This window comes from Grammomys surdaster, unplaced genomic scaffold (genome assembly GCF_004785775.1).
Source record: "Grammomys surdaster isolate TR1022 unplaced genomic scaffold, NIH_TR_1.0 140, whole genome shotgun sequence".
NCBI lineage: Eukaryota > Metazoa > Chordata > Mammalia > Rodentia > Muridae > Grammomys > Grammomys surdaster.
The window spans coordinates 12,184,880-12,198,161 of record NW_021604598.1 but is presented as its reverse complement, the minus strand read 5'-3'; the positions used below and the strand labels follow the sequence as shown (position 1 = coordinate 12,198,161).

Genomic DNA, 13,282 nt, shown 5'->3' with positions numbered 1-13,282 from the left:
ATAATGTGCCAGGTAAAGGAGGAAATAAACATGCTACTTATTTTAAAATCATGAATTAAATACATCTATATGTAGACTTGAAACAAAGACTTTTCTGAATTTGCTCCTTTAGTTAAAAATAAAATGGGTCTGGAAAGATGATTCAGTGTGTATTTAAGACCAGGATCACAACCAAAGTGATAGAAAAAACCATGGAGTCCTACGTAGTAGCAACACTATGATAGAGGACTGGAGAGAAGACACAGTAGGTAAAGGCTCTTGCTGTGCACCCTGAAGACCTGAGTTCAGTCCCTATCCAGGAAAGATGAAATGAGAACTGACTCCACAGCATCCCTCTGTCATCCACAAGCTCACACATGGCTTGTGTGTGTGCACTTGGGCAACAAAACCCAATCCTACCCCAATCCCCAAGGAGTCTATGCTGATGTTGTGTGGCTGGAAAGTGCTATAAACGCAACTTTGACTTTTTGCATTAATGTAACAGCACTCTTGTTATGAACTAAGCAGCCTTTATAATTTTGGAGCATTTGTTTATCCTAGATCTTTGCAATCCTCCCCTTTGAGACAGGGTTTCACTGTGGTGCTCCACCAGGCAGGCCTACAATTTATGCAGACCAGGGTGGACTAGAACTCAGAGTCCTAACTGCTTTGTCTTCTAAGTGCTGGGATTAAAGATGTGTAGAACCATGCAGCCAGTTTTGCAGAGACAATCTCCTTTATCTACAAAAAGAAGGAAATTTATTAAAGAATTACTGGAACTTTATGAAATTCTTTGTTATAGGAAAGACCATGTGTGTTAATGAGCTGTTAGTAACTCATGAGTTAATTTTATTTAGTGTTACATTTCTGTACTTTTAGGAAAGTTGGTAATGTGAACAACTTAAGAAAATGGAGATATTTTTGAAGAAGAAATGGCCACATTCATGTCAGAGATATATCCAAATTAGAATTCAGAGAGAGAATAGATAGATGTCTTGATAGAAGTTCCTTTTTGTGGGGGTGGTTGAGACTGTCTCATGTAACCTCAGCTGGCCTGGAACTTGCTATATAGACAGGATGGCTTCAAAGCCTTAGAGAACAGCTTTCCTGTTAGAGGGTACTTTTCAAAGTCACACATTCTTGTGCACTTTTCCTTGGACAGTTTCTATAAGCTTGATGCATATTATATTGAAGATAAGAATATTTTACAAACTTAAATCATTCAGAATGCCAATTAAGTCCATCATGTGTTAATATGTGTAACATTTAACATGTAACCTTTCTAGAGAAAAAGATACATTAAAATCTGTGATTTTGTTGAAGTATCATAGAATTTCATATATGTCTCCTGCAGCATGCGTGTGTGTGTGTGGGGGGGACCTGTGTGCGTGTGTGTTTGTGTTTGTGCGTGTGCGTGTGTGTTTGTGTGATATCACTCGTCCTGTATGGCTTCTGGGTGAATGCCCATTTTCTTTTGATAGATGAAGGAAGAAAAAGGCCAACTCATTTTAGTAGTGTTAGGAAGTATTTTAGTCATTTGAAAGAAGTTCAAGTTACCTCAAGTGTTTCTCATAATACCCGAAAACTGATTGTCCGTGACTATATGTTAAGTAAATTAGAAAATGTGATGTGTATGTAGGACTTGAGTTGTCAATTTTAATATACTCTTTTTGTAAAATTAGTAAAGTTGGCTACTGCCTGCCATTTATTGCACATTGATATTTTAAAATTATATACAGTATAACTCAGTGGTGTATTAGTAACTCCTTACTAGAAATGGGTTGAGATGATTTCAGAAGTGTCTTGCATTTTATAAAATAAGATATCCTATTTGTACAAGGTGAGATCTGATGTAGTGTTGTAGGCTACTATACTCCATGGCTATGTATGTTGTATGGTGGGTAGATGGGTTTACTGTATAGCCAGTGAGGATTATATGTTAGGTAATTTTGGAACTAGCTTATATATAAACAGACATTTGCTTTAGGGGGAAAAAAACAAAACAAAAAGATTGAAACAGCTGACAATTTGCAGAATATTCCTTGGTGCACACCAGTTGTTTAGACACTGGTATGTATCTGCCTATTCGGTTCCAATGTCCTTTTATTATTAGCCCTGAGTCTTAGTCTGTTTCTCTGATCAGTCTCTCAGTCACATTTTACTTCTGGCTAATGCTAGCCTCTTAACAAATACTTAATGGAGAAGGATTTCTAAAGCCAAAATACTTGAAAGGTTCCATATACCATATACCATAGGGTTGTTCAAACAGGTCCTTACTTTTAACCTGTCTTTCTTGTCTTAGACACTAATTCCATGGAACTGCTCCTAAGATTTTTCTGATTTCATCAGAACTTTACAGGCCTATCAAATATTTGTGTAAGACCAACTGAGAAGTTTAAAAGAACAGTGTTAGTTGCAGAATTACACTGCTACCTTCTGTTTTTCATTTTTCTCTTTCTAAATTTAAGATGTTAATAATTTCATGTTCTTCATATGCTTAATACAGTCTATATACACTATACTATGCAATATACTATAGTCTTTCTCAGATACTCTTAATGCATAAAGGTTTTAATCGATTCTGTTTATATATGTATTTGTATGTTTGGTATGAAAATTAGAATTTTTAATATTTCATGTCAAATGCTTAAATGGCAGACTAATTTTCAAAATGTATTTTTAAGCCTTATGATTCTGCAGATGATTGGTCTGAGCACATTAGCTCATCTGGAAAAAAATACTACTACAATTGTCGCACAGAAGTTTCACAGTGGGAGAAACCAAAAGAGTGGCTTGAAAGGTATTTGCTTCTAACCTAGTAATATTTCCTACTTAACTCTGCAGGTCAGCATTCTGTGGCATTAAACAGTAGCTTTAGGTTTTGTACAATAAACCCCTTGATTTTTCAGTTTTAGTCATGGTCACATTTCTGTATCTTCCCTTATATAAAAGTATTTCTTGGACGTAAAAGCAGTCATGTATAGGTCTGGTAATACTCAATAGGCTATGGAATTAGTAGTATGAATAGCTACAGTTTTCCTTTCAGTGAGAATCATTTAGTAGTCTGTTTGCTGTTATCACATCTTCCAGATCAGCTTCAGTCGGAGACCATGTTCTTTTTTATCCATGTACAGTCTTGTGGAATATTTGGCAAGAATAGTACAGAGACTCAGGTACTTAATGTCATTTTTATTCATAAAGTGATGTTTACTTATTTTACTTCTAGAGAACAGAGACAAAAAGAAGCAAATAAGCTGGCAGTTAATAGTTTCCCAAAAGACAGGGATTACAGAAGAGAGGTGATGCAAGCAACAGCCACTAGTGGGTTCAGCAGTGGAAGTAAGTGTTTTTTTTTCTCTCTTTCCCCTTTCCTTTCATTTCCTTTCCTTTCCTCTTTCCGTTCCTCCCCCTTTTCCTTCCCCTTTCCCTGTCTCTGAAACGGTATGTTTGCTCTGTTATTATTGTTTGTTTTAATTTAACAACTCCTAAGTTCCATCTGCATGTGTAAATTGGCATGAAAATATTCATGATTTCTATTATGCTGAATGTCTTTTCAGCTCTCTTGGCTTTCTGGAAAGGGAAACAGGTGCAGGGTGGAATAGGTGTCTGTGTGATAATCATTATTCATGTTGTCTATAGTATAGACTTGGTAAAGAACAAGATTTTCATCTTTAAAAAGAGGAATAGCTTATAGTCTTAGTAAGTAATAAATAATTGAGTCCTAGCCATACACATTGATAACATTCATGGTGGTTTAGGCTGTAGGGTTAGTATGAGTAGCTGACAGCTTTCCCTTTTAGTGCGAAACATTCTTAGTAGTCTGTTTTCTGTATCCCAGTATGCACTACTATTATTTTGGTTATGAATGAGAAGAAATCAGTATGTAGATGATCTCCTAAAATGGATGTTGTTTTGACATTATGATGATGTTAGAATATATGTAAACAACTCTTCTGTTTTTCATTTTCACGATAATACTAGAAAATCACATCAGGTAGTAATTGTTCAGTACAAAATAAATTTTATGATAGATGTTGTACTGAGTTCACATGATGTTGGTTAGGCTATACTCTCCCCTCCCCGCCTCCAGTAGCATACATGTGGTAAGTGTGTTTTCAACATCTCTGGTTTACAATAGTATTGTTGGGGTCTAAAACCCCATTATCTGTACTTAGGTATTAATTCCACTGTGTTTAGAGATCTGTATAAGCTGGGTACTGAGGCTTTGCATAAACATTTAAATCTTAGAAATTATTTTTCAACCCTTGTTTAAGGGATCCTTGATCTATGTGATAAACTGAGGTTATACCATAATGTTTTATTGAGATTTATCCATTGATGTGGGTAATTGAGTCTCAATAAACGGGGTATTGATTCTTTAATGCCAAATTTATTTAGTGTGATCTTGGAACATAGCAACATTAAATTTTCAAAATATGAGCAAAATTATTCTTAACATTTAGTGACTGATTTATTAATACTATTTATTAAGTATTAATAATGCATTTATTATTTATTAAGTATTAAGTTAGAGAACTAAAGAACATTATATTTTAAGATGTAAGACATGGAGGTTGTGTTGCCCCTTGTCTCAGGTTACTAGATGACTGACTAAACAAAAAGAAGCCAAGGTTTTTATTTTGAAGTAATTATGTAGCATATAGTTTATTGTTGCTAGTGCAGTTGGTGGGCGGGGAGCATGGATGAGTGACACGTGTGCATGAAAAGAAACAAGGAAAGCTGTTGTTCTTGTGAACTAGATCCTAGAATTAGACAGTGCTGAATTGGACCAGGTGGTTGCCATTAGGCTTAAGCTAGTAGTTTCCAAAGAGGGAAGTCTGTGACTTCTTGGTTTCCAGGAGTATTGGGTGGCTTTCATTAATTTCACAGTCTGATTTGTATCTGCTCCTTAACTGAATTCATATATGTACACATAATGAGTCCATAAGTCTGTAGCTGGATTCATGGTTATATATATTTTTGTTCTCTAACTTTTTAAGAGTTTTTCTATACTAACCACCTTTTAAAGTCATTCTTCTCTAAGGTTATAAATGTTGGCATATATTCAAAGCCTAAGTGTTTAATAGAGTTAGGAAAGTCTAATATGGTTGTGCAATCCTTTAATTACTCTATCAGGCAAAAATAGGTGGATCTATATAAAAGTTAGAGTGACCTCATGACCCAGGAACATTTCGATGTACATGCTTTGTTTACTATATATGTGTGTATAGAAATCAGACCTGTTTAGAACCAAAAATGAGATTATTTTATTGTTTTAGCCTATTTGTTGTTCAGTATTTATTATATCTGGGATCTGCTTTTATTTTGGTTCTACATCTGTTAAATTAATTGTCTGCACCAGCCTGCTTTATTGTACCATCCATAAGTAGTCTGCTATCTGAATATTGGGTGGATTTCTCAGGTATTTTACGCTCTGATTCATATCTGTCCCTTAATGAAACTAAACTTCTGTATTTACAAATGATGAATCAGCAGATTTGTGGCTGAAGTAATAGTTGTATGTATATATTTTTCTTATTTTTAAAGTTTTACATAATGGTTGAGAAAGATTTTAGTTTTTCTGTTGAATTTTTCCACTAAGTGCTGTAGTAAGAAAATCAGTGTCTCATTTAATTATTTGACATTGTCAAAAACTGTTGGGTGTTTATTAGCATTCGGGTAGAATAATGGTCGGAGTGTGTTTCTTTCAAGAAATGAAAGGAGTGGGAAGATTCTCACAAAGAGATAGTAGAAATGTTACCACAATCTGAATCTCAGAAATGTATGGATAAAAATTTTCTTTTCATATTAAAGCTGCATGTTGATTATATTTTTCTAAACTAGATAGTATGATTCTTCTAAGCTCAGAAAAATTTCCCCTGGGATTTCTTATAACACTAGTGACATTTTGGATCAGGCAATTCTTTCCTGGAGAGACTGTCCTGTATTTTAAATTGTTATGCCTGCTAAATTAGCTAGTCACACACCACCTACCAAGGCCTTGAAATGAGTGGGGAGTGGTGGTGCAGATAGAGGCACTAGTGTAAATTCTAGTGATGATAGGAATCGGTTGCAGCTTTGTCTTCCCCAGTTCCTATGATATACTGTCATTTTGACTTAACAGGTATTTGAAGTATCATTTTATGTCATCTTCTGAACATTTTGACCCTTTGTTTTGCTTCAGCTATATACAACTAGAGAATTTTCTAGGTTAATGAAATAAAATTGTAGGTAATTAAAGTGGTGTGGTGTTGTTAGGCATAGGGTCTACCTAATGTTTCAGGTAGAGTAGCATCTTCTTTGTAGCAAGAAACTAGAATAAGATTCTAATAGTGCTACGTCCATACAAGGTGGAACGTATGTATGTATCTATACAGGATTTTGGATACCCCCGTCACGGTTGAATCTACATTCAATATTGGTTTGATGTATAACATACTGAGTTATAGTAGATAGTTGGAGAGTTTCTTTTGATACAGTTGAGGTCTTTTTGATGGTAAGCCACTGTGTTAAAGGTACTGTTGTAGTTCTATAGTGACAAGGTAAAAACTGACTCCTAGAAATCTGCTCTTTGTACCTTCTTTATCTTAAAGTAGAGGAGTTATGGGTTGGGAAAGACATGCACATTCACTGGTGGACATTCTTTGCAAGACTGTTATGATCAAAGGGCACACTCATTCTTTTAATCTTTTAATCTTGTGGTTTTTCTTGGGAATATTAGAGGTTTTTTTTTTAAACAAGTAACCTTTGTTCACATAATTGTTTAAAAATTTCCTCCTTTTGTATTATTTTGTAGATGCAGAGTGCCAGCATTTAAACTGTTGGCAGAGTTTTAGCTATTTTCTGTACCTCCTTTTTGAGCTTAAATTCTGGTGTTTATTGCCAGTTATTCTGGAAGTAAGCACATTTTTTCCCCATTATGCCTGCATACATATCTTGGATTTCTCTTTTCAGAATAACATGTGAAATATGATTGTTACTTTTGTCGGCATTATTTAAAAATCTTTTATTGGTTTTATTTGTGATGCACAATTCAGTATATGTTGAACCATTTTGTATCATTGAAAGATGTACAATAAAACACTTTAGAGCCCACATTAGCTAGCTGCTTAGGTATTCAAAAATCTGGAAGTAATGAAGCCAGTGGTCCTTTGTAATTGAACTACTGGATAATTATTTGACCCTGTGATCGATATTTTAAAAGAAACAAGACTTTTTATTTTTAGAAACATTTTTTTAGTAAAATGTTAGACTAGAATCTGAGTATCGATTAATCTCTATTGTTGTTAAAATTCTTGCTGTATTGCTGTTATATGCCATTGTTAAAGTTGCAGCCACTAACTGGGCTTGCAGTTTTAAGGAAAGGAAAATAAGTTCAGGTGTGTTGTTCAATTAGCTGATGTTCATGACGTAGATTTCTAACAGCATTTGTTTTTCTCCCCCCTTCTGTCATTCCAACATCTCTTTTGGGAACTGTGAACTACAGTGGAAGACAAGCATTCCAGCGATGCCAGTAGCTTGCTCCCACAGAATATTTTGTCTCAAACAAGCAGACACAATGACAAAGACTACAGACTGCCAAGAGCAGAGACTCACAGTAGCTCTACGCCAGTACAGCACCCCATCAAACCAGTGGTTCATCCAACCGCTACCCCAAGCACTGTTCCTTCTAGTCCATTTACGCTTCAGTCTGATCACCAGCCAAAGAAATCATTTGATGCTAATGGAGCATCTACTTTATCAAAACTGCCTACACCCACAGCTTCTCTCCCTGCACAGAAAACAGAGAGAAAAGGTATGCTGTTACTGCTACACGCTGCATGTTGAACTGTAGTTGTAAAATAGTCTTTCCTTTGGCTCAAATAAGATTCTTAACTCTAAATTCTTTTTCAGATTTTCAGAGTTTATTAGGTAGGCTTAGGTCTAAAATTAGTAGTTTAGTTTTTCTTTTAATTTATAATTCTCAGAACTTAGCGTTTTTTGTTTTGTTTTTTGTTTTTGTTTTGTTTTTGTTTTTTTGGGGGGGTTGTTTTGTTTTTCCTTTTCATTTGTTTTGCTTTGACACCAAAACCAAGTATTTATTTAGTTTGTAACACTTAGTAGTTGTTTTAAATAACATGTTAAACTCAGATGGCACAATGAATTCCCATTTGCTTAAAATTATTTCTCAGTTTTTGTGGATATTATCTTCATAGTTCAGGAGTTTCTGGCCTCAGCTTGTATATTAGAAAGCTAAGGTATAAAGCAGAAAATAAAAGCAATCATACCTCATTTCTAATTAGACCTCAGATCTGAGAACTGGAAGTAAACATTGCAACACAGATTTCCTTCATACAGCATATATTACATTGTGGCAACAGTGTTACAAAAGTTACATTGTGGCAACAGCTGCTTGGGGTGGTAGACAACATAAACAGCATGAAAAGTCCTCATGGATAAGGCCTTCATATTTCAATCTGAAAACAACCCCAGTTACATCTGTATTAGAACTGCTGCTTCACATCGGGTTAATCTGTAGGTTTGTGGTAGTGTGCAATATTAAATGATGTATGAGCAGGGTCTTTGGTTGTGTCTCTCTTAGTGATGTTCCATTCCTGGGCCTTGACAAACAGTAAGACATTTGTGGTTTGTTTTACATGGTGGAACAGGGTGCCGGGAATAATGGTAATATGTTTTGAATTGGAGAAATAACTTCATTGGCTATGGTTTGTTTTAAAATGTACTTATAATCTGAGAGCAGTATATTTGTTGCACATGTAATTAAAGGATTTTACAATAGGTGTAGATCTAGTTAATGTCATATTGTTTGAGAGAAATCCATTTGTGTTTATCTCAGGACAGAAGTGTAGGGAAAAGAGAACCTCATCAGTTTTGCAGGTTATGTTGGTGTGTGTGTGTGTGTGTGTGTGTGTGTGTGTGTGTGTGACACAAAGGGGTCAACTTGTCCTCTGTATGTGTGTGCCTGTACTTATTTCAGTGAGAATGAACATTTCTTGGTTATCTTGTCTTAAAACAAACAGGAAGTGATAGACAGCTACAGCAGGAATCTTACTTTCATCAAGCAGCACACAATGGCCTTTCTCAATTGCTCTCATGTCCCTTCTAGTTCTAAGTTCCTTCCTAGAGTTGTGAAGTTACAAAACAAGCGGTAGATACAAGCCCCTCTGGTGAAGTAAACCCATGTTAGAAGAGTTTGCTGGATTTAAATAAATTAGCAAGTTTCATCTTGTAAGTAAAGGTATGATGTGTTTTATGTTTTGCTAACACAAAACAGTTAAAAAAGCCGGCCTGTTCATATCGAGCTCTTAGCACAACTAAGTTTGATAGCTAACAGTCTGGTTCAGAAATGGAGCAGGTAGTCAGTTATTGATTGATATGCTGGATGAATCAGGTACTTAGTGTAAAATTCCTTACTCTGTTTTATGTTGTCCCAAACACGAATGAGCCTTAGATTTACTATGTGTTTAGGCAGTAATGCCTTTTTGTTGCTGTCATAAAGTATACATTAACTAAAGTGGACCTCCCTCAAATGCTTGTTTTTAAAACACGTTTAAAAGGATCCTAAGTATTTTCATAAGAATTGAGAGATTGAGCTGGGCGGTGGTGGCGCTCGCGTTTAATCCCAGCACTTGGGAGGCAGAGGCAGGTGGGTTTCTGAGTTCGAGGCCAGCCTGGTCTACAGAGTGAGTTCCAGGACAGCCAGGGCTACACAGAGAAACCCTGTCTCGAAAAACCAAAAAAAAAAAAAAGAGAGAGAGAGAGACTGCTTTAGACAGAAATCATTGTTAAGTATATGTTAGTCAATATAGTAAAGTAAATGTTACTTGCAGTTTACATTTGATAACTTAATATTTGCAACGTTTCAGAAAAAAATGCTTACCGTGTCCACTTTAGGTGAAAAGTGTAACAGAAACAACCTTGTAAAAAGATTATTAGAAAATAATTGCTCATAATGGGAGCAAGAAATATATCAAAAATTTTTTTTTTTTGCTGTGCTAGACATTTACGAAGACTCTATGCCAGATTGAAAAAAAAACAAGATTGGGAAATATCAATCAGATTTTTTCAGTTTAATGAAAGTAACACTTGCAAACATTCATGTATGTTTATACATGTGTAGAAAAAAGTATGTGTGCCTATACATGTCTTTGCGCGCAAGTACACACACCTGTACCTGCACTTAACAGCCATTACTGTCACCTTACCATGTTGTTTTTCTGCCATATAATATGTTGGTCAAGAAACAAACACTTGAGTGCTGTGTGCCACAGGAAATTGATCAGTAGTGTAATACCTGAGCCTTAGAATCTTACCGTGTACCAGAAGGGAGTTATTTGCCAGACCAGAAAAGCGTGGATCAGAATTACATTTTGACCAGTGTTTTCTCTGTTGGATAGCTTGGAATAGCTAGGAATAGAATGTACTTCTTTTAAGTTCTTCCCCCTCTGGCAAAAGTTGGAAATACAAGTCAACAATTTATAAGTAAAAGCATAAAGGATGGGTAGTTGGTATCTCTCCTTTGGACATATAGCTTAAAAAATGGAACATGCCCTGCTCTGTATTTCAGTACAAATCACATAATTAAGGTGATGCTGATAAGCAGTCTATTAAGATATAGCATTCAGAAGCAAACACTGATTTGCATTTTGTGGAAGTACTCTCATTTATGTCATTTTGGCTAGCTTAGAACTTACTAGGTCACCTAGGCTGCCCGCAGACTCAGCTACATCTGCTCCTGCCTCCTCAGTATTGGACCCAATACTTATCCCGAAATAAGACTAGAGAATTTAAGCCTTAAGGGATGTCACTTGCCCACTTACATAAATTGTAAGTGGGAACCACTCATCTCCCAGTCACACTGTTAAGTCTCATAAAACTATATACATCTATTCTTAGTAAATAATCCTATTAAATTTAGAAGCTAAAGCTTTCCATAGCTTTAAGGATATCCTCTAGTGGTGATTTATACTCTATTCCCCTGTCTTACAATCTTTTTTGTTTGTTTGTTTGTTTGTTTGTTTGTTTTGTTTTTTTGAGACAGTGTTTCTCTGTATAGCCCTGGCTGTCCTGGAATTGACTCTGTAGACCAGGGTGGCCTTGAACTCAGAAATCCGCCTACCTCTGCCTTCCAAGTGCTGGGATTAAAGGCTTGCACCACCACCGCCCAGCCCTATCTTACAATCTTTATAGTGATAAGTACTACTGTCATTCTTTGCTGATTTTCAGTTCAAAACTGAAAACTTTTTGTGTCTTCAAAAACATTACCCTGCCCATTCAGTGGCAGTCTAGTGATGAAAGGAGAGGATAATACCATAGGAATATAAGTACTGATTTAATAATTTACACATTAAATCAAATAGCATTTGTGTCTTTCTGAAGGAGAAGAAAATGCGTTCAAGGAGTAGGTTCTAAAGAAAATTACAAATTATAATTTTTACAAAAATTTTGAATGTACATATAAGTATAAGGTGTAATAGACTGAAAAATAAACCAGACTTGGTGACAACAGATTTTCCTGAAGAGAAATTGCTATTTCAATAATTAATGTTTCTTTCTTTTGTCTAAGGACCCAAAGCAGCAATGCTTAAAAGTGATAGGTAGTCTTCTATCTAGTCTTAGGGTTTGAAAAACACTTCATAACTTCTGAGCCAATATTTATAGTAGTTTTGGAATCTATACATTAGAAACATGTCATTCCTAGGCATTTGACCATGGAAGTGACATTGTGAAAAGACTGGCACTCAGTAAGCTTGAAGACATTCTCAGCTTCTTCGGGGCCATGAAGGTTCCTTTTTTAATTTCTAGAGTTAAGTGCAGATGTTTATGATCATATTAGTTGACAGTATAATTCTCATGCAAGCACTCTTGAATCTTGTACTTGGACTCTTGGCTTCATTTGTGCAGCCTTAACAGTCATAACATGTATATGATTCTTACAAATGAATGTATAGAGAAAGTGATGCTTTAGCAAATGTTGATAGTCTTTTTTATGTCAGTTTTAATAGGGTACAAAAACCAAACTTTTTTTTTTTTTTGGTTTTTCGAGACAGGGTTTCTCTGTGTAGTCCTGGCTGTCCTGGAACTCACTCTGTAGACCAGGCTGGCCTCGAACTCAGAAATCCGCCTGCCTCTGCCTCCCAAGTGCTGGGATTAAAGGCGTACGCCAACACTGCCCAGCAAAACCATTTTGAATTGTCTAATCTGCTGTTATTTAAGTGCCCATATTTTTAAAACCCTTTACATGATTAATGCCGTGTGAATTGAACTAGATAATCACAAAAGGAACAGTTTTGGTTAATGTTGTGTGAATTGAACAAGATATTATAAAAGGAACAGTTACAGATAATAGTGCTTAGTTACTCATACATGTACATAAGTATGTATATGTATGTGTATCTACATCACAGTTTCTGTGAAAGCCATCAAGGAAGTTTATGGTCACCTGTTCTAGATGACATGAGTTATGTTCAGTGTGGCTGAGTTTAGTCTGCTTCATAAATGTTAAGTAAATGCTTCTTGTTCTATAAGAATGTAGTATATTGTTTGGCTTAAATTGTGTCAATATGATAAGTACATTTTTTCCAAGTTTGCATTTTTCTTTCTGTTTAATGAAATGTAGTGTTATACTATTCCTATGTGACAGGGTCTCACTAATGTAGCCCACGGGCCTTGGAATCATTCTTATTCACATTCCCATCCAGCTCTCATAATGTTAAAGATAAACACAGTCACACTACTTTGGGTTGTTATTAATCTGGCAGGGTATGGCTTGCTGGTTGTTTACTCTTTGATCAGCAGTTGATTCAAGTCTTCAGGATTTGTATTTCCAGTTTGTCAAATACAATGAAGATTACACTATTATTGATGCTTTGCGTTCAGGTGCATTGAATGTATACATAAGAAGAACTTACAGCTTTCCATGCATGGTCATGTATCTTCTGTTACCAAATCCTGGGACATGGGGTTCTCCTTTGTTTTTACTATTTAATTAAAGGCCCTGTTTATAGATAGTGATGTTCATTGCAAAATTTTAAATCTTAAATCTTAACCACCATAAAATGTATCCTGGGTCTTCTCATTTGCCTACTTTATACCTTGTCCTTTAAGGTCATTGTTGGTTGGTTGTTACTGTGGTCCTGGCACTTTTGACTTTTTTTTTTTTTGGGATACAATGCATAAGTCCTGTAGCCTTGTTATCTTCGATTAACTTCCTTGTGTGTATGTTTGGTGCGTGACCATATAGCAGTGTGATTTTCAAATCATACATGAAGATGAAGATCATTTATCAGCTTTTTAAAGTTAA

General features: G+C 35.5%; 1 protein-coding gene across 6 annotated transcripts in view; it reads left to right on the top strand.

The window, feature by feature from the left end:
- Positions 1–13,282, top strand: part of Wac (WW domain containing adaptor with coiled-coil) — a 58,610-nt gene that overhangs the window by 33,687 nt on the left and 11,641 nt on the right. For 4 of the 6 annotated variants that reach the window (XM_028763742.1, XM_028763741.1, XM_028763740.1 and 1 more), the window contains exons 5-7: positions 2,664–2,779; positions 3,206–3,318; positions 7,466–7,774. In XM_028763742.1, the coding sequence (XP_028619575.1) occupies positions 2,664–2,779; positions 3,206–3,318; positions 7,466–7,774 (538 nt within the window). The remainder of the gene's footprint in view (positions 1–2,663; positions 2,780–3,205; positions 3,319–7,465; positions 7,775–13,282) is intronic. The other 2 variants (XM_028763744.1, XM_028763743.1) reach the window with 1 other exon arrangement.